The sequence below is a fragment of the Micrasema longulum genome, unplaced genomic scaffold (genome assembly GCF_059751315.1).
Source record: "Micrasema longulum isolate JH-2025_06_02 unplaced genomic scaffold, ASM5975131v1 h1tg001408l, whole genome shotgun sequence".
NCBI classification, from domain to species: domain Eukaryota; kingdom Metazoa; phylum Arthropoda; class Insecta; order Trichoptera; family Brachycentridae; genus Micrasema; species Micrasema longulum.
The window spans coordinates 577532-600896 of NW_028278594.1; the positions used below are offsets into that span (position 1 = coordinate 577532).

At 32.9% G+C, this 23365-nt stretch overlaps 1 protein-coding gene across 4 annotated transcripts; it reads left to right on the forward strand.

Moving 5' to 3' along the window:
- Positions 1–393: 393 nt before the first annotated feature.
- LOC148275521 (trypsin-1-like) lies at positions 394–20087 on the forward strand. 4 transcript variants are annotated; one of them, XM_088235579.1, is made up of 7 exons: positions 394–613; positions 10686–10839; positions 13630–13792; positions 14864–15026; positions 16613–16744; positions 17857–18034; positions 19610–20087. In XM_088235579.1, the coding sequence occupies exons 1-7, from the start codon at positions 416–418 to the stop codon at positions 19753–19755; spliced, it is 1134 nt and encodes a 377-aa protein (XP_088091705.1). In that variant the 5' UTR covers positions 394–415; the 3' UTR covers positions 19756–20087. The 4 variants fall into 4 exon arrangements, with proteins under 4 accessions (XP_088091705.1, XP_088091704.1, XP_088091707.1 ...); XM_088235578.1 differs by having other exon boundaries at positions 397–622; XM_088235581.1 differs by lacking the exon at positions 394–613 and adding an exon at positions 8481–8603.
- The last annotated feature ends 3278 nt before the right edge of the window (positions 20088–23365 follow it).

Here is a 23365-nt window from a genome sequence, read left to right on the forward strand (position 1 = left end):
AGTTTTTGTCCAGCTTATTCGACTTTGGCGGAATGGACGATTTACTATGTGAGGAATCAGACTCATTCACCGCCATTGCAAAAATGTTTTCAACATTAAAAAAATGTGTTTGCGCATGAATATCATTTTAAGCACGTCCCTGCGTTGAACTAGATACACTTTTTTGCGAACAGTTGAGCATTCCTTTGATTGTAGAATGAAATGAAAAAATCCCAGCTGATAGATAATTAATTAACATTTTAAAAACATGCGGGCCCTTCGATCTCCCGAGCTTATAACGGGGTTCGTAATCAAATTAAACCCAAGCCTCTTCTGACTGCCGAACTATTAACTACTATACTTCAGACTCGGACGATTCTCGTTTCTTGGCTTGTCTGATTTTCGATCGTCAGTCGCGGACGAGCAAGCTAACACTATGCATCTTAGTACGAATCTCTTTGTGATTGTCGCCGTGTTTGCGCCGGTCATTGTTTGTCTTCCGGACACAGAAACAAACTTAGAAGTGCGAGAGTTATTTGATACAAATATGTTTAATGACGACGGGTTCGATGAAAGAGGCGTTGAAGACGATCAAGAAATAGACGAGGAATTTGAAAGCCTACTGAAAAAGCATGTAAGTCTGGTAAATAAACATATTTTTTGTGTGTAGAAATGTTAAAAGTGCAATTGATTTTTTATTATTATTTATTTATAAGTTTTATCCCATACTTACACGAAATTTTGCCCAGCTAACAGGGGTACATACCTCGTTCTAATCTTGGCAATTACATTTAATTTAGATGTTAATATATTTTAAAGAAACAACAGACAAATAAAATACAAACTTTTTAGTACACACAAATGCTTGCAAATATAAACACACATACATCAGGCGCGTTCCGCCCATACATACTGTGGATGCGGCGCATCCCTTAAATATTATTGTAATTATTGCCGAAAATGTTTACGCGCACGTGATTTACAAATTAAAATAATATTTTCAGTATACAAACTTACCTTTATGTATTTCGGTAGTCAGATGGCAGAAGGGACCATCTGTACTTTTTTCTGTTTTTTAGTTTTCAAAAGTTTTATTCAATATTTCAGTAAATACACATAGAAAAAAAAAACACCGTAATTTAGAATTGTAATTTATGTTTAAAAAGCGACACTGAAATATTTTAGTTTGGGGATTGAAGTCTTGAAATTGAGTCGTATTTCAGCTCTCCTGAACATTTTTGAAAATTACCGATGGTCCCTTCTGCCATCTGACTACCGATTTATGAAGGCTCATTTCCCATAGGTACCTTGGCTTTTATAGTATTCGTTATATACGCTGAAATCTGGATACTACTCTTCATTTTAAGTCCAGTCGTATTACACGTGTTCGAATTTCCGCGCACGCGTATTAAGGTTCATTACGTTGTGGTATTGTTCTACGAGACTCGTAGAGATAAGAGCATCCAACGCGTGTAATGCGAAGAAAAAAATACTCTAATAACGTATTGCATAAAGTTTCAAATAGGATTTTTTTGTATTATTGTAATTTGGTCTAAATTTAGGAACATCTCAAGTTTTAAGTACTGTCGTAGTGTTTACTGCTTCACCGCTAGACACGCCTGCTGCCGTGCTCCGTTAGTTTATAGAAGATCATCCATGAATTATTATCATAAAATGGAAAACTTATAAAGCACCATATTCGTAATATAATACCGCAAGCCCGCTTAACAAAGGTGATTATATGCAATATTGATTTCAATTAGATGTCTACCTATATCTACTATCATACCTACTAAAAGTAATAATATGATTATTTGTTGTCAGCATCCCTACTGATTATATTCACCGCACGCGCCTGACATACATATACTTATGCGCATAAACATACAAACATAAAACATACATAATTTTATTAATATGGGAGAAAAATTCAGAAATGCCATTTGTTTTTTTATTTTATTTTCACCATCCAGCAAGAATCTCTAATCTGCGTCAGCCTCTCTGACTCCCTACGGCCAATGTCATGAAAGAGCGAGATCAACACTTTGTTCAATTTGACAACACTCCCGCTTTTCCATAATTCTGCCAAAAAATTATAGATCTTCTTTCCAACGTAATATTACTGCCTTGATGCCAGAACAGTGTTGACCCCCACACTAAGTATCCTATAACTATTTGAGTATCTTTACATATATCTTGTATTAAAGTTGTGGTTGACGGTTGGGTATTATTCATTATTTATGTGTGTAACCACTATGTACAATATTTTGAGTTTGTCCAAATTTTTTTAGACAAGGACTGGATTCAACTCTTTGGGGAGCTGTTAATATTGGCATATTACATAACATATTTTATAAATAAAAGTTAAAGCTCTTAAACTTCACAAACACCAACAGATGAAAGAATTGAAGGAATATAAATGTTTAAATATGGGAAGAATGGTGAATGTTACCCAGTGTGTTAAGTGGCCACTAAAATCAACCAATGACAGGTCATAAGCCCTGTAGATGCCTAGACTTCTTTATTACCTTTCCATAGGCTTCATTTATTTATAAAAGACCAGGTTGTGGTCCCGTGGCCAGCATTGTGGACTCAGGGATCGGAGATCCGTGGTTGGAATCTTACTCTACCCCAACTTTATTCCCATTGTCTGATTGTGAGTTATTTACAACTCGTTGAAAATACCCACCTCAAAGAAAATATTTAAGTAAATTATAAAAACGCAAATATATTGTATTTGTCCTTAAATAATAAAAATAAAATAAATATATGATTCTAAACCAGTAGGTACATTATATTATTTAAAACAAATGTCCTAATTTTACATTTAATCTAATTATCAATACACTACCAACGTTACATATTATTACAATCAATAATTCACATGCTTTTATTTCAATGCAAGCATATTCATCAAACAATTTTTAGAGTTTGTCCAAATGTTTGTAAACAAAAGATTAATTTTCGACCCCCGGGAAGATTAACAAATAACAACAGAAATGGTGAACATTTTAGAAAAAAAATATTTCCATATGGAAGTCTACTCATTTACAGGGCTCATGATCTGTCATTAGCTAGTTTAAATGGCCACTTTACACACTGTGTATCATTCACCATTCTACCCTTGTTTAAACATTCGAATTTCCTCAACTCTTCCATCCATCACAGACGAGTTATTTAGATCTAAATTTGTTGCAACAGAGAGGGAAAACATTTTTGAAAAGGTAATCTAGAAGTCTAGGCGTATAATCTCTCATTCTCTTTCTTCTCTCTTTGAGTGGCCAAGCTCTTCCATCTTTCAATATTTTTTTTTTTTGATATTCAACAAGAATACGTAAAATACATACAATCTGTAAGTCAATCTTCATATTATATATCCTTAAGGAGAATTAAATTCTAGAACTACGCCATCTTTCATAAGTTATAAGTGTATATAATAAGTTTGGAACTTAATTGAATAAATTTGAGAAATAATAAATATTGAGTTAAAGATAAGACTTATTGTTTTTTAAAGAAAAGAAAACAGAAAATCATATTTTTTTGTAAAGTCAAAGAACTGAAACCTTTATTTATGCGGGTGAGATTCATCTAATTGAATTTTTTCACCTATCTACATGCTAGGCAACGCCCAAATTTTTTTTTCAATTTCTAAACTTCTTCATGGACCAGGTTGATTTATCAACAATATTTTAGTTTGGCCAAATTTTTGTAGACATGGACTAAATAAAGGAAGGATCAATAAAGGTTTCTGCTCTTTGACTTCACAAATACTAACAGATGAAAGAATTAAAGGAATATAGATGTTCGAATATGTTACACAGTGTGTAAAGTCTTTCACATTAGTGAAACTATGTTTAAGAGGCAAATGCTCTTGATATTAGAGAGTATTATACCTTAATAATGTCGAACCATTGCTCAAGGGTTCTTGGTTTGATATAAAGTTCCAATTTAACGTCTTAAATCCTTTGTTATTTGTTATGTTACTTTGTGAATAAATATTTTGAATTTGATGTGGCCACTTAAACCAGTCAATACCTGACAAGCCCTGTAGATGCCTAGACTGCTATATTACCTTATCTAAAATATACTTCATCTCTGTTGTAATATGTTAATATTAACAGCTCCCCGGGGAGTTGAATCCATTCTTGTATACAAAAAATTGTGCAAACTCAAAATACTGTTTATTATCTATTGATTGAAATATTTCAATTCATTTTTATCGTGTTATAAATTGTAACACGTGATTACGAACTGTCGGGCATGTGAGCATGTGAGCACGCGAGTGTTGTAGAGAACTGTCAAACTACATAAAGTCAATTTGTTGCGCAGAGGTGCGATCCTAACGGTAAACGATACCTCGCGCATTCCACCTTCATTCGTGTTTTTTCGGCGAATTATTACGTGGCCACGTTTTTCAAACCCCATTTTTTTTGTCACTAAATCACCAAAAGATATTCTCTTCCATTCAGGTGGAGAACCTCCTTGAGAAAGGAACGTGGAGAGCTTGGCTTGTGACCGGTCATTAGCTGTTTTTGCTGACCAGGCTGAAGTTCTTATTTTTGCCTTTCTTATTTTGCACAAGGTTTATATCTTCTGCAAAAGGTATGTTCCTTCGTACTGCCCTAACCATGGTGTGAGGATCTGGTGGGATAATCAGCTGTGTCAGCTGGCTTATTTATGAGTATGTTTATGTTGCCACTTGGTCACCTCTTTTTTGGTTTGATTCTCGATGATACCACAAAATTTAATGTAGTTTTTCTCATGCTTGTACAGTAAGTCGCCACTTTAATTGGGCCTCCTGGCCTGTTGTGGTGCAAAAAAAGAACCAATATTATTTTTTTTTACTTTTAAAGTTATTTAGATCTAAATTTGTTGCAACAAAGGGAAAACATTTTTGAGGAAAAAATATGTAAGTCTAGCCATTTACAGGGTCTATGACTTGTTATCGGTTGGTTTAAGTGGCCACTTTACACCTATGTAACATTCACTATTCTGCCTATGTTTAAACATCCCTTTTCTTAACTTTTCCATCCGTTGACTTTTGTGAAGTGAAACCTGTATTTGAGATTCATCCGGCTGAACCATTTCACCAACGAGACAACGCCTGAAAACATTTTTTTTTCCATTTTTATACTTCGTCTTATACCAGTTAGTTTAATCAACAATGCTTTGAGTAGGTCTCGATGTTTGTAGATGGGCTGTATTTTCTTCCCTTGGGAGTTATTTAGATCTAAATGTGTTGCAACAGAGGGAAAAAATCTAGATAGGAATATAGAAGTCTAGACATTGGCTGATTTAAGTGGCCACTTTACACACTGTGTCACATTCACTATGTAAATGCCTAGATTTCCATATTCCCTTCTCAAAAATGTTTTCCCACTGTTGCAACAAATTTAGGCCTACATTTTTTTTTTAATATTTAATTTTGATACAGTTTATGTTATTAAAATAAAAAAGTGAAATGCTTTAAGGTGATTTTTAACGAAAATATGAAACTACTCATTCATAGATGGCGCTTTTATCATTTTGTATTGAAAAATACAATTTTTACGTTTATTTTCAATGTAAATTTTACAAAACTTGGTTTGCGGGAACTTTACACTAAATTGATTGTAACAAATACCCTCCAATATAATTTAGATCCTTTTCACAAAATGGTGTTCAAAACAAAAAATAACTTGTGCCGTGTGGATTTTTACCATGCATGGGGTGAAATAGGTTATACAATAGGTTAATGGCTGTCCGTTAACCTATTGTACAACCTTAAAGTGCCTGTGCACTTTTGCTTTTTAAGAGAAAACGCTGTCATACTTTTCTTCATACAAACGTAGTCCCGTATTTTCTCCCTGGATCATTACATTAGAGGAATTTTTTTTTTATACGCTATAGATATTTATTTATTTAACTTTTTGTACATAAAGATATTTGTACATTGGCGGGCTTATTGCCAAATGGCAATTTCTTCCAACCAACTAATAAAATAATAGTTTCATTTTTATAATTCAATATATTTATCATTGGCGTGTTTCTATCATTGTGATTTTATGATAAATTAATTTTTATGGGAACTATATAACTTATCGTATTTTTTGTTTTGTACACCATTTTGTGAAAAGTATCTAAATTATATTGTTATGATATTTGTTACAATCAATATAGTGTAAAGTTCCCGCAAACCAAGTTTTGGAAAATTTCCATTGAAAATAAACGTAAAAATTACATTTTTCAATAAAAAATTATAAAAGCGCCATTTATGAATGATTCGTTTCATATTTTCGTTTAGAACACCTTAACCAAAATTGAAAACTTAATGCTAGTTAGTAGACAATATTAAAATCACATTATTTTCTAAACACGATTTGAAAAACTGTCAAAGTGAATAAATTATCCGTCTTATGAGACCGTTAAATCAATCTATCAAGCGGTGATTGGTCCACACTCAACACTACTATACAATGTGCGGCGACCACTATATGGTACGTATGTTTATGCGCTGTGACAGCTCCGTTTCGGGAAGTTTTTGAATATGAAATTAAGAATCTGTTCCTAGAATCGAAACAAGGTAACACACTAATTCAGAATGCCAGAATGAAACGTACTTACACTTAATGAAAAAAAATGCAATATTATCCGTTTTGAATCTAGAAAAAAATGTCGTAAAGTAGATGCTTACATAAATATGAACGACTTACTGAAATTGAACATGTTAAATGCTTAGGACTAACAATAGACAGACAATTGTGACATGGACAATTCATATCAACAATTTAATTAGCAAAGCGGCAACGTTATCGTCTTTTTTTAAAAATCAAAAACTTTGTTTCAAAAACGGAAAAAATTCTAATGTATGAAGCCTGTGTAAAAACTAAAATATGTTATACGCAACTACTATGGGGAACAGGATATCAAAATGACATAAACAGACTACAAAGACAACAAAATAAAATATTAAAGTTAGTATATGACCTTCCCTATCTAATTGCAACTAGAGAACTTTTTAAACAAACTAAGCAATTAAGTATAACTGAACTTTTTCAACTAGAATCATTAACCACTAATGTAATTGTAGACGAAGAACTAAAACTTGTAAATAATTGTAGTTAACATGGACATAATACGAGAATATCAGACATATACAACTTTCTAAAACAAGACAAGGACAATCAAGGCTAATGAACCAGGGACTGAAATTATACAATAAACTACCAGACAAAACTAAACAAAAGACTCAGACAAACTTTTCAAAAGATGTAAAAAATATGTAGAGTATGAATAAAAAATTATAAATTATTTTTGTTATACGAATGTAATAATCCGAAAGGGTTTATACATAAATTTTCAAATTAAAAAAAAAATAAAAAAATTCCCGCCACAAATCATTATAATATTAACAAAGTTTTCTTCTTCTTTTGCCGCTCCTACCGGAGGTTGGCGACCATCATTCTGAATTCATCACGATTCTAGGCCAGTCTAATCTGCGCCGCTGCGTCCGGCACACCGAACCACTGTCTGAGATTTCTGAGCCATGATGCTCTTTTCCATCCCATACCCCGCCTGCCCACCATCTTTCCTTCCATAATAAGTTGGAGAAGAACATACTTCTCATCGACCAAAGTATGAGGCTTTTCTTCTTTTGACAGTGGTCACTGTTTGAAACGATGTTTTGGTGTGTCCAACAGGCGCGTGCGGTGAATATTATCAGCAGGGATGCTGATAAAAAAATCCCGTTCTTACTTTTAGTAGATATGATAGTAGATATGATAGAAGATATGATAGTATATATGATAGTAGATATGATAGTAGATATGATAGTAGATATGATAGTAGATATGATAGTAGGTGTTTAGACCTTTTATGAGCAGATTTTTGAAAATATTTTATTTGTCTATTTGACCTACTAGAGTATTCTGATTATGTCTTATCTAACATGTTCATGTACTTGTATTTAAGTTTTGAAACTTTAAAGATGTAATTTTGCCTTATCATAATTTTTGGACTATTGTGTTATGAATAAGAAACAATGTTTATTGTGTTTGTAACATTATAAGAGTAGGTAAAACAGGGCGCTTTAAGAAAAATTTATTTGGGTATGACTTTATTTCTTTGAACAATGCAATTCGTATGTAAAGTTCTTAAATGTTTAGATTTGCTGCGTAATATTTCTTATGAAGGAAATAGAACTTTGTCATGTTTGGAGTAACGCAATTTTGTTTTAGACGAATTTATTATTTACTATGGCGTCTTCACGCAGGCCATTTGTCTATAATAAAAACTAATTGTTCCCCTTTATAAGAGGGGAACGCGGGCAGATTGAGGCAGACTGTAGTCAGAATTAAGAGAGTGTAAAACATTTTTAGTTTGTTCAGTGGAGTGTGTACTAACGCAGTTCCCCCGCGGGGGTAGGCGGAGAGGATAGAACGCCGTATTACTTTGTCTTTGTATACGGACCTCGCTTTTTCTATTTTTATACGCCTTTTCTTCGCAAGTTGACATCTACGCCCTGTTTTTAATAGTGTTGTACTTCTAAATAAGTGGAAAATAAAGAAAATTCAAATCAAAAGTGTTTTTCTACTCTTTGATTTACGAGATTGCCATGTTCTAGTACCATTAAGACGATTCAGTAGGTATGATAGTAGGTATAATAGTAGGTATGATAGTAGGTATGATAGTAGATACGATAGTAGATATGATAGTAGATATCATAGTAGATATGATAGTAGATATGATAGTAGATATTGGTGGATATCTACTTGTATCATAAAATTTATACTTTTAATCAGTTACGTATTTGTAAACGACTGTTATATATTTACGCTGTTATAAAATTTTCATTCGAATATATCCTGAGCATGCGATGACAAAATAATTTGTTTTTCTGAAAAATTTTACATAATCCCTTTTGTAAAGCGCGCTTGAGGTATTAAATCGCACACTGAGTACAAGACTGTTGTAACTCAAAATTACTAATTTTAATAGCCCCGCCACACTGTGCTCCTTGCGCAGCTCCTCGCGCTGCCGCCATCTCGCCCGATGTTGTCAAGCTCGTTAACTTCACAAACATCAACAGATAAAAGAATTGAAGGAATATAGATGTTCAAATATGGGCGGAATGGTAAATGCTACACAGTGTGTAAAGTGGCCACTTAAACCAGTCATAAGCCCTGTAGATGCCTGGACTTCTATATTACCTATTAAATGTTCTTCATCTGTTGTAATATGCTTTTTTAATTTTTATATCTCACCATCATCATAATTCCCTTTCCGCACCTAATAATGCATGGGGCACCGAATTGGTACACCAATCGAAGTGTCTTGATCATTTTTGTTCCATGAAAGTAAGATGATCATAATTACGCTTCAGGTACCAGTTGAGGGACTATGAAATATTCCAGTGTAAAAACACCCTTTTCAATAAATATTTCATCAACCATGTCAGGATTCTAACCCAAGTCCTCTTGGATGGTAGGCAAACGCGCTGACTATTACACCACGAAACCGACATTTTTATATTTACCGGCATTATTCTAACAACTTTATTATTTTGAACATAACACAGCTCGGGGATATTGCTTTTGATTTATTTTCCATTCGTGTATTTTTATATATTTTATTAATTTCATTAACAACATTGAATTTGATTCTTTGATCAATTGTCATAATATCTAGAAGTCAGGTCATCTTTTTAATTTGAGTTCGTGTACGTACCTCATATTTTATTTCAAATCGGGTTGTGGTCCCGTGGCTAGTGTCTCTAACCCACGGATCGAAGGTTCGTGGTTCGAATCCTACTCTACCCCAACTTAATTCCCGTTTTCTAGTTATTTACGACTCGTTGAAAATGGCGCAAATATTTATTTTATAATAACAAATAAAAAAACGAAAGACAGGATTGAGAAAAATCACATTTAATTTTTGTATTCAATCTAGAGCCTTCCGTGCGTGAGTCAAGCATCTTAATTACTACACCATGAAGGTCGCATACATAGAATTTTAATAGTCCAGAAACCGCGTACGCGCATTAAAACTGAACTCAAAAATGAGTAGTTTTACGTTTTGGCTATTAGTTACTCTGTATACGTCGCTTAGTACGCAACTGCCAATTTAAATTCAACTTTTCCGTGTTGTGTCGTTTGCAAGTGTCAAAATACTACTGGGATTAATAGGGAATAAGGAGGGATCACATTTTATGTGTAAATAGCGAATTCACAAATAATATTATTTAAAAATTCGATTATTTTATCGTCTGCCAGATATTTAAATAAAACAAGGTATACATTTTGTTAGTATTGCCAGAGTAGTCGATTTTTTTACCCGGCTTTCTATGAATAAACTTTAGTATAATATAAAAGGGTATTAATTTACTTAATTACTACGTGATTATTTAAGTTTTTTTTTACGTTTGCCTAAAAAAATGTTTTTTTTGTCCATTCAGTTACATAATATTACACAAAATTATCTTACTCGAGCTTTATTATTATTATTATTGTTCACAGTCTGGTGACATTACGCGGCCACTTCACGCATGCGCGCAGGCGGGATGTCAGACTGTTGGACGCATTGCGATGCATGCAAACATGATTCTACGCGCCTTCTAGTATATTATAATTATACGGTCGCATTTTATATATCGCATCGCCGCGATGTGTGCAGCGCGTAGTAAAAACTGCAAAAATAAAACTAAAACTTTTCATACTTTTTTTTTTTAGATGTCTAAGGGATTCGCTCGCCAATCGGAAGACGCGGCAGGCCATACTGATAACCGAAATGACTTCTTGGATTGGTTGTTAGGAATTATTGGTATTACAACGACTACGACACAAAAACCACCATCAGGTCCTCCGACGGAATGCAAACCTTGTTGTAAGTATACACAATTACATTTCTATTTTTTTTTTATTTGTTTTCAACGGACTGGTGACGAAAAACAAAGTTTGAAAAAAACTACAAAGAGACCTAGGTACAGTTTTTATTAAATATACACATCGATTTATAACAGTTGTTATTAACATGAAATATAGCGCTGGGCCTTACTCATAAACTTGGCATAAAGTTACACTTAAGTATAGTGGTAAAATTCGGATAGGAATTCAATCCTTATTATAGTGGTAGAATAAGGATAATATTCCCATCCGAAATATACCACTTTACTAAGGCGTAACTTTACGCGGAGTTTATGAGTGAGGCTAAGACACGTTTATGAACATACGAAAATTCTCACTGGCCAAGATTAAACCATTTTATCAAACTTTATTTTTAACCGTAACATGCCATGTGAAAAAAAAACCCTCGAGTCACTGTGTGGTAACCTGAGGTTACTTTATTTTAATTTATTATATTCTCCAGGCTATTGCAGATAATCTATAATTAAACAATCTAATAATTAAACAATCTAACAATTATAGTACCGAGATTAGAGCACGGCTATCGGCAGCAAACAGATGTTATTATGGCTTGTTTAAACATCTGGGATCCAAATTGCTCACGAGAAAAACTAAGACCATTATTTACAAAACTCTCCTCAGACCGGTCATTACATATGGTGCCGAATGCTGGGTTAAGACTAAAAGAGATGAAAATATGGTATTAGAATTCGAAAGAAAAATACTTAGGAAGATATTTGGTGCTGTCAACCAAAACGGAGTGTGGAGGAGACGGTTTAATCATGAATTAGAGGCACTGTATGGCGAGCCCAACATTGCACAATTCATCGAAATAAAAATATTACAATGGTTGGGCCATGTGCAAAGAATGAATGATAACCGCACCCCAAAAAAGATTATTTATACCACTCCGGAAGGCAGACGAAGCAGAGGCAGACCAAAATTAAGATGGCTGGATAATGTGGAAAGTGACATTAGAGCGATTGGCCTGACGAACTGGAGAAGAGCCGCGGGGTGCAGAGACGAATGGAGACAAATTCTGGAGGAGGCCAGGGCCCACAACGGGCTGTAGCGCCACTGATGATGAAGAAGATTGCAGATAATCGAACATAAAATATATTTCTAATTTCTCCTTGATGCTTGGTGATTTTTTTCTTTTAGACACCTTTATTATTACTGTTCCGTTAAATTAACGTGAATTATTATTATTTATTTATTTATTAACATTTTTTTTGTTTACAATAATTCTTTTTTTTTAACATAATTTACCACTTAATTTATAAAAACAAAAAAATCTCACATATGCATGGCGTGGGTTTACTAAATCTAGAATACATTATGAATCAATCTTATTAAAATCATATATTTTATGTTAGCTTAGTGATCTAATTAGATTACATCTCTTTCTCTCAAATAAATGTTTTTTAAATTTGTCTCCGGGTTCTGAAAAAGGGATGGCATTCCCACCCTTATTCTACCACAATAATAAGCACGATATTTCCACTATGCCTATGCGTAACTTTATACAGGGTTAATAAGCGAGGCCCTTAGAGTAATAATACTCCACCGGCTAATAGAGTCCCCAATACGGACAAATGTCATTCCATGATTATCAACTACGAAGTTAGCTACAGTTTATATCAATAAAATGGGTGTATGTACTCTGTTTGAGAATTGCACACGCAAACCGAAACCGTCCATTACACGTTTATTGTTAAACTAAAAATTAAACAAATAAAATCGAACGCTTTTGTTTTGTACTATAGAACTAAATAAAGGAGTACTTTTTAAGCGGGAGCGAATTATTACTCTTAGGAATAAAGTATAAACATATTTTTCAATTCCTCCATCTGTAACTCATGTAGTGTCCATTAAGGTGGGGCGTTTTTTATTTATTTCGCTATTCCTTATTTTATAAAAAAAAAAAGGTGTCAAATGGAGTCAAAACTACGTATAGCATAAAAAAAATACGTGCAGTACATTACGGTAAGCCGTTAAATTTTTTTCTACTTTCTTTTTTTCTCTTTAATTGCTGCAATAATCTTGGAAAAGCAATATTTGACCATGTAACTGAAAGCTAAATGGATCCGGCAGTTAAAAGAAACAGTTAATAAATCATTTTTGTATAGTATTATGAATAATATTTTTATGGGTGTCATTTTTTAAATCTTTTCGTTGTAATAAATAAATGTTACGTATAGAATTTCAAATGGTTTTGAAAACCCACATTTTTTATTTTTCTTAGCCTAACTATTACAACTCAACCAAAAAACCGTTTATTTCAAAGTCAATCCGGAGGCAAAAGATGATATCCGATTCTAACCAAATTTTATATGGCAGCTTATTTGGCACCTTTTCCCTGCTGTGCCGGATAGAAATCTGTCATTTTTTTTCTCTCCATACAACCGTGGCCCAGGTTATTGTACATGCGGCTTGACTGTGAAATTATTTACCATCCACTGTCAAAGATATTTCTAGCAGCTGTGTTTCCTCTGTCCTCCAATTATCGCTTTACAAGAAACGACTGTGTTAGTATCTAGCGAGGAAGCATCGTTGTTCAATTTTAAAATCAATTCAATTTTCCACTCAGTATTTTCCCAAGGGTGTAAGAGGTTTTTGGATATATTTTCTCGCATACATTTGAAACTAAAATTTTACAAATATTACTGGACGATTAGAAGTTATTTTCGTTTTGAAATAATTTTACCATTAATAACCGGATTACTTCTTTTGTTGTTGTGATATCCTTATAGTCTCTTTTCTGTTTCAGTATGTGGAAAAACCAACACGAAACATCGCATCGTCGGGGGCCACGAAACTGAAGTACTGCAATATCCGTGGATGGCTGCTCTTCTTCACAACAACCAATTCTTCTGCGGAGGTACCCTCATCAACAACGAATACATCCTCACGGCAGCTCATTGCGTCACACGGTAACACTGCGTCATCGCAATCGCGAAAAAAGAAACTATTTAGAAAATATAATTTTTTCGTGTTTCTTATTGAAAAACAACGATCTTCAATTAATTTGAGGGGCTAAAAAATTGCAATTGCAATTGATATTATTGCTTGTCCTAAAATATACATATTTATTTATTCATTCAAAATTACACTCGTTTACATATTCATGAACGTAAGACTGATCATCCTACCTTCATGTAACAACAATTGTCAAGATACCCTGCGATTGGTGTACCAATACAGTGCCCTATGCACCATTAGGTACGTAAAGGGAACGACGATGATGATGATATCGACGCTTTTTAGGCTGTGCATGTGTTAAGCCATAATGATTCTCAAGAATAAAAAATACATAGTAAAATAAGTTTAATTATAATAACATGTGATACAATAGAATAACAATCCAGAAAAATAAAGTTTAAATAATGAAGAATAAAAATAATAATATTAAACTATAAATTATTTCTAATGATTATTTATTGCAATTAATGGCGCGATTTTTAAGAAACTTTTTATCAATTATTTTTTCTTTTTTATAAGCAAACAGCTTAAAGCGGATATGTTTTAACTAAATCTATTAAATATTTTAACAGCAGTTAGTTAGTTGTTGACGTAATTTAACTATTTCAAAACAAAATCTAGTCCATTTTTTAATGTTATTGACTACACGTTAAGACCCGCTCTTGTGACGTTTATTCTAACGATCAACAACCCTTTTGCTCAGGAAATGTTCCGTGGGTTTAGGTTGAACCTTAGAGTATGTATATACTCTAAGGGTTGAACATGGTTTTCTCCAGCTTGAAACTATGGCTTCGATGTCGAACATTTTGTTTTTGTTTGAATATGAAATCAAAATTCGGACAGCTAATTATTATTATTATAATTAATTAATACATAAAAATAAGCCAATTGAATGACTATCAATTTATTAAACACGTTTTAATTATGCCTGCTAAAAAAAAGTTATAACGTAGATAAATTGAAAGGAAACATAATTAAAACTAAGTATGCAGTATAGACCTTTATTATTTTTACCTTTTCAGCCTGAAGCCTGAAAAACTGAAAATTCGCCTTTTGGAACACGACCGCAGTAAAGAGGACGAAACGACTACAATAACTGCAACTGTACGCAGAATAATTCAACACCCCCGCTACAACCCCAATACATACAACAACGACATTGCACTTATACAAATGTCTGAACCGGTAATTTTTATTTGATTTATTTGTTTATTTAATTACCGTGACTGGAGGATTTTTACAAGTAGGGTACATTGAATAAAAGATACCAAGTCTTTTTCTGTCTCCTGGCAGTATGTATGTATATTACTTGGGGTCAGTCGTCTTAGTTCTCAGTCTGTCAAACTAGGAAATTTGTAGTTTTTGTTTCTGTTTTACGGTTGGTTGCCACCTGATGGCAAGACAGCAACCGCTCTTGCTAACTGAGGTTTAGGATGCCACCGTTGACTATTGTTCCTTCGCTGCCATCCTCAACACGACGTCCTACTCGACGCCGCTTTCTTATACACGTTAAAGCTTATAGACATTTATTTCTATTTTAATAAAGTGCTTTACAACCACTGACGGACACGTGTATGACAAAGACGAAGCGCTACAAAGCCGAATATAGCCAACGATCTCTTACTAAATGCGTATAAAATTACGCCTAGTCGTGGTGGTAAAATAAAGATGAGAATACCATCCGTATTCTATCACTATTATAAGGATGGTATTCCCATTTTTATTCTACCACTATGCTTAGGGGTAACTTTGTACCAAGTTAGGCTCATAATATTATTTTCAATAAAATTATATACGTCTAGTGCCAACTAATGGTGGGAATAATCGAAATATTTGATTATTAAAAAGATCAAGACATTTCGAAATGCTTACAATTAATCGAGTTCACTCGTACTAATCGGAAAAATAATCATGAAAAAATAATCGAGATATCTCGAGTGAATTCATTTGAAAAGGTTTCTTGAGAGACGAATACGAAAAGTTTACTCGGACTTAGTTAATATTACAACATGCGAGTTAAATGATTTGAAGACGCTTTTTGGGAAATGCATTTGATGAGTTTTGTCTGACACGATATTTTGAAAGCAATGGTAATTAATTTTAATGATTTTTCGGAAGTGTAAAATATCGTTCGTGTTCAATAAAATTCAAGTATATAATCTTAAATAAATTGTTGCTCCATAGAACCCATTTTAATATTATTTAATAATATAAAGGGACTAACCTGAGCTGATTAAGATGTGGGTAAACATTTACAGCTTTTAAAAAAAAATTGTGTCGTATTATCGGGGCTATGATTTTAATTTTAATTTAATTTTGAAATTACTCTGCGTGTTACGTATTAAATTCACTCCTGTTAGTTTGTTTCCCGGAAATAGGATAACCATCACAACTTTATATTATTGGTTGATTTCGGTGAACTAGTGACGTCATTCAAATTAGTTCGTTTTTATTAAAATAGTGTTTATAATTTTTTTCATACATTTTCAAGAAATTTTCAATTTATTGCTTAAAACATGTTTTATACCCAATTTCCCATAAGGCTGAACTTCCTCATTATTATTTTGAAGTACTTTGTTATTACACATGTATATGTTTACCCCCCCCCCCCCCTCTCCAAAGCTTCAAATAAATGTCAGCAATGATGTTTGAATTCGATTATTTGCATGTTTCGAATGCTTGTATTTCGATTATCTAAATATTTCGATTATTCCTATCATTAGTGCCAACATTGAAAACTTGAAATATTTTATCATTGTTTTTATCTTCAGGTAGAAATCAAAGGAGACTTGAGGCCAGCGTGTATGCCAACGAGAGGGAGAAGCTTCACTGGATATAACGCCACAGCCCTGGGGTGGGGAACTACTGAAGAAGGAGGCTCAGCGTCGAACGTTCTTCAAGAAGTACGTAAGAACAGTACAACAAGACGTGGCATGATCAGATGAACCAAAATCTGCGGTCTGGTCATGTCAAAAGCAGACACGAAGGGCATGTATTACAAGATTTATGAATGTGAAATAAGCTAGAAATGTATGTCAGAATGGACGTTTGTGGCGATCTATCCTCTCTGCATAGCAGTAGTAGCGTGGCTAGTAATAGTCGGCCTCGTGATGTAATTAATGGTCAGCGCGTTTGCTAACCATGCAAGATGTCTCGGGATCGATTCCCGGCATGGTTGATATGAAATATTTATTCAAAAGGGTGTTTTCACACTAGAACATTTCATGGTCCCTGGACTGGCACCTGAAACGTAAAACTAATCATCTTACTTTCATGTAACAAAAATGATCAAGATAAAAAAAATTGTCTTTACAAAAACGCAACATATTGGGCCTCGACGATTGTGACGTCAGGATTCGTGACCATGTTTTATTAAAATTTGATCGATCACAAAGTTAAAAATTTAACCGAATTGTGATGTATTAGGGGCGTGGTCAATGCAACGAACCGTTTTCGCGGGAATTTAAAATTACAAATTTAAAAATATTTTTATGCTCCTAATAATCGTCGGCCTCGTGATGTAGTGGTCAGTGCGTTTGCCTCCCATGAGGGAGGTCTCGGGTTAAATTCCCGACATGGTTGACATGAAATATTTATTTAAAAAGCTGTTTTTACACTAGAATATTTCTTAGTCCCTGGACTGGCACCTGAATCGTAAGACTGATTCATCTTACCTTTATGTAACAAAAATTATCAAGCTGCGATTGGTATACCAATACAGTACCCTATGCACCATTAGGTGCTGAAAGGGAATGATGATGATGAATAAAGACAGTATTTCATAGGTTCTTATTAATTTAAGATTGTAAAAAAAATATTAAATTAAAAAACTAAAACTGTAACTTATTTGAAATAAATTAATCAAAAACTTGAAGACCCCTTTGTAAGATGTTATCTTCTTCCTCGTTTATTCCTCAACTGACCCCATTTACACAATATGAATATTTTAATGACCAGCTCTCGCTGCACGTATTTTTAATATTTTTAAAATGCAGTACAAGTTGTTATTTTTCAGGTAGTAGTGCCCATAATCTCTAATCCTGATTGCCGAAAAACTAAATATGGGGAAGACAAGATAACGGACAATATGCTCTGCGCCGGATATCCAGAGGGCCAGAAAGATGCTTGTCAGGGAGACAGTGGAGGAGGTCTGATCGTGTCAAACTCTACCACAGACCTGTACCAAGTTGTTGGTCAGCAGATTATTTATATATTTATTCAACTGCTTAAAATAATAATAATATCTAATAAAAAATATAAAAAATCCAGTAAAATGGCTGGTAAAGAAATACCACATACTACGAATAGCGATAAAAATAGGTGAAATGGATTTAGAAAAATTAATTGTGTCTTTAAAATCAATATGGATATTGTAGAAAAATCTTTTGATTCATAATTTAAAAAATAAAATTGTTGAAAAATACGTCTCCACGAAAAAATTGTGACATCCATATTTTTGACTATGTTCTATATAAATGGTCACAAACAAATATCAAAGTTTAACCGAATCGTGACGTATTAGAGACGTCGCCAATGCAATGAACCGGAATTTAAAATCATACATTTAAAAATATTTTTTTTTAAATAAGTACAAAAAAATTATTTTTTTTACTCGACAGTATTTCATAGCAATTGTTAAATAAACTGGTATTTCCCTATAGTGAAGAGCCAATTCTGACATATAACACCAAAAAAACGTGTTTAATTTTCATAGAACGTAAAACTAGCTTTAAATTTATATGTAAAAAGGAAATTCAAACAAAAAAAAAATCAATGGAAATAATGAACTTGTAAGTATAGAAGAAAAATTTGAATTAATTTTGACATAAATGAGGTAAATTAAAATTAATTCCGTTTTATTATGTCCTTATGGCGGGCTCAGCATTTGTAGCCGCCGCTCAAACAGTGGTGAGTGGATCCACCCTGCAATGGCGTGGAGAAGCGTGTTGTTGAAACTTTTCAGGCGTTCCAATAGGCTCCAGGCTCTTTGGCGAAGTAGGGCAGTCAAGGAGTTTACCCGTCCAGCTACAAACATTCCGGAGGCATTGCAGTACCTGCGCAGCCAAACAATTGCCAATAGGGAAATATTTCATTTTTTGAAAACATTTAAAAAGTAATAAAGGTATATGAAATACTGTCCAGTAGCATAAAATATTTTTTTTAATTTGTAATTTTGAATTCCCGCAAGAACGGTCATTCCATTGGCCACGCCCCTAATACGTCACGACATGTTTATTTGTTCTTGGCCATTGAAATTTGTATAGAACATTATCACAAATATTGACGTCACAACAACCAAGGCCAAACACGTCGCGTTTTTCTTGCAACGTATTTTTATTAAATTTATTTTTTACATTTATGTATGAAAACATTTCTCCACAATATCCATATTGATTTTGAAAATATAATGAATTATTTTTAATCCATTTCATATATTTTTATCGGTATCCGTAGTATGTGGTATTTCCCTATTTCAATTCTACGCTACTTGCGTATAATTATTCCATGGTTCCGCTGTATACATGGACATCAAATACGATGTAAAGAGGATTTTCTTCACTTCGTCGCTGCACTGAAAGAAGCGTCTTGCTGGCATAGAGGCCCTGACTTACAATCACGAAGAGCTGCCTATTGGTTTTTCATCATAAAATATATTTTACTATCCAGACAATCACTTTAAATATTATTTTTAAATGCCATATCATATCAATTGGGCCAATTTTCAAAACGACTTATGAAAGTATTAATAATCTTTGCTTTTATTACAGGAATCGTATCCTGGGGGCAAGGATGTGCTCAGCCCGACTACCCGGGAGTATATACAAGAGTAAACCGATACCTCACTTGGTTAAAGGATAATACTCCAGATGCCTGTTACTGCGAAAGTTCAGCTCAATATAACGTTTTAATATAAAAAAATAATAGCAACAATGCAAAAACAACTTTAAAAATCAACAAAATCTTCCGCGGGGCCTCAGGAACGACTAAAATTGACTGTGAACCCTTTTTTTATTATTCTCTCTCTACATAATGAAAATGACAAAGTGACAAAGAAAAGATTGGGAAGTTTTACGGTTTTATTCAAACTTACATGCATTTTCAAAAAAACATTTGAAAACATATTTATTATATTTTATGAGTGTCTCTACAAGTTAAATTATTTATTTATTTAAACTGTTTTCTAGACCAAAATAAATATTTATTGTGATTCGCAATGTACAGAGCGTACATTGTTTTCTGACTAAATTTGTATTAATTTTTTATCATATCTATTATAATTACCAACTTATGCATCATAACTTACACACGTTTTCAAAATAAGTAGTTAAGTGTTTTAATAATATTCAAATCACATGATTTTGTTGTATTCAGAATTTAATCAAAAACATCCATTCGTTTTTCGAATGGTTAAATGATAGTTTGCTTATGTATTACAAATGTATATAAAATACAGAACAAAAGCATGCATAGTGTTGTTATTACCAAGAGTTTTCACTAAAGCTAAAAACCTTTTGATTTTTTATTATCCTTTTGGTATATGTAGTAGATACCTACCAGCGCAGCGGCGTGCTTAGGGTTTACCAGTAAGGCAAGTCCTTTTTTTTTTTATTCACTTATCCGATTTCATGCTAGGCAATCCCAACTTTATTTAAAGGTTGCCTTGATATTTCTTTATTATTATATAAATTATAGCATAGATAATTATACTCGATCGATCAAACTAGGTACCTATTTTATTTATTCTGAAAACGCCTGTTAGTAGAATTTATCTAAACTTAATTAAAATAGTATTATAATCTCACAAAATACTGTCTGTCTCAAAAACTTAAATTGTGATTTTGAAATTGTGAAATATCTCTTTAATGATGTAATTTTATACTGTATTATAAAGTAACACTTGTGTTGTATTTAAATGGATTAATTTATTATTATTTATATTTTATTATACTCTTAAGAGTGGATAGCTATATAAGATGGAAATCAACAATATTTTTAATTTATAGAAAAGGACTAGATTATTTATTTATTTATTTAAACACTTTATATACATATACAGATTACATGCATATGCATAAGGGTGAGCATATTGTCTTGAGGCATTTTTTTCCTACCTACCCAAATCGTTCAATTCGAGAAAATCAGTGGTATATGAACATATTATTGGAATATCATAATATTTATGCTATACTTTTTATGATTACGCTATTAAAATTAACATGAAAACTCAACAAATGGAAGAGTTAAAGAAAAACAGATGTTCAAATGCAGGCATAATGGTGAATTTTGCAGTGTGGAAATCGCCCAATCAAACCAGCCAATGTCAGGTCAAGCCTTGCATTTACAAGCATTTGCCTGGACTTCCATATTACCTCCTCTGAAATGGTATCTGCCTTTTTTTTTCTTAGCCAATCAACAGGCTTAAGTAAGCCCTAACAGATTGGCATTAGTTGGTAATACTAAATCTAAACAGTCTTAAAATCTACTTACATTTACAAAATGTATAATTAACAAAAGGTATAAATATGGCATAATCTAGGCGGACATGGCAAGTGTGACATCGCGAGTCAGGAGTGACAACACCGCTTGCTTCTTGAATGCCTGCCCTTGCTGTAGGAACACATCGACAGTACTGTTTAGCGAGATTTCGTTCACTGTTTTGTGGATCCTTGGCAGAGGGGAGAATAATCCGATGATAGTTTTATAATTTCCCACAGCAAAGACAGGATTGGTACGCGAGTTTCGGCGAGATACGTTAAGGTTTATCTGAGCAAGGATATCAGGGGCATCTGCCTTTGTTGTAGTATGTCAATATTATCAATACTCTATAATTTGATGTTCGTTTTCACAGTGAGAAGATATTTCGAAATTAAAAATATTTTACCATAATATTTCAAGTGTTTTTAATGTGTTAGTTCTCATTTTCATTATGACCAATGATTTTGACCATGTGGCGCTTTTAATTTCTTCTACTCCTCTTTAGAATTTTTTGTTGCTTCCAGTTTCCAGTAGGAATCTATAGATAGATGAAATGAAGAAATGAAGCCAAAAAATAATTATAAGACCTTCTCCCAACCAATCAAAAGATTTAATTTTACAACATTAATTACTATCATCATACAATATTGCTGTTTAGAAACAAAACTAATCATTAGAGTTTTACATTTAGATAAATGATTTTTGTGTCATAAAAACATTTCTCCTCAAAATGCACTGATCAAATTATTCTTCGCTTTGTTGGTTTCCAAAACTCATCTCACCGTACTTTTTCTATTATTTTTTGCACTCCGTTTTCCTTCTTTTATCAGCAAGCAAGCTAGAATTTCACTAAATCAATTGAAATCAATGTTCTTATTAATAAAAAGGAGAGTAAAAAAATATACTACCTTGGCAGCACTAACAAAATATCCATTTTGTTTTTTTGACAATCTGACAGGTGGAAAAATAATAACAATTTTGAGTAATGCATTTGGTACTTACACATGCATTTGCTACTTACCCATGAAATGTGATCCCATCCTGTTTCTTGTTGATCCCAGCAGCATTTCTACACTTTAAAATGACACAACACGGCACAGGTAAATTCAAATCGGGAGTTGCGTACTGAGCGACGTCTACAAAGAAACTAATTGGTCAAGACGTAAAACTACTCGTTTAAGAGTAGTTTAGTCTCCTCCTGTTTGATGCGCGTATGTGGTTTCTGGACTCTTCTTGATTCTATGCTTAAAATCTATTATTTTTATAATGTATGTAAGCTTATTAAATAAATAAATAGAAATTGAAAAAAAAATGTACATTTGATTGGTATTTTTTAAAAACAAATTCTTATCCTCCGACATAAGTTTATTCTTTTAGCCAATATTACCTAAATTTTTACAATTTCCATCAAAAAACGCTGGATTATAAAAAGATGGCCCGGCCGAAATGTCACACGACAACGCGCGTCAACCCTTTAAAACGTAATGGACACTTTAAATTGAAACAATGCTTTATTTGTAATGCATAAAATGCGTTTTAAATATTTATATACAAATATTATATGGTCAGTCAAAAATGATAAACCAGAACTCAACTTTGTACTTATATGATACTAAAATAGGTTTTTTTTTATTACACATTTTATTAAAATCAAAAAAAAATCAAAATATATTATATTAAAATGTACAAAAACATAGCAATTTTTTTTGGCATAATTTAAAAAATATTACATCACATTATAGATACTTTACTAACATTTAAGAAAATAATATCTGAGTAGACACCACGTAGGGGGAACGGACGTAATTACAACTTCCACACGGAGACGTTCTAGAAAAATACACAATGTTCTTTTTTATATTTTGTCCCAGCTTTGTTTTTTTCATTATTTCATTATATTATTAAAGTAGGGAGCTATGGTGTAGTTTATTGTATTTAGTGTAAATCATTTTTCGATGGAGGAGGGTTTAAACCCCCAACTCCCCCCTCCCCCTTATATTAGTCATTTGTAGGGGGGTATCGAAATAATCCAACAATAAATATTGTTA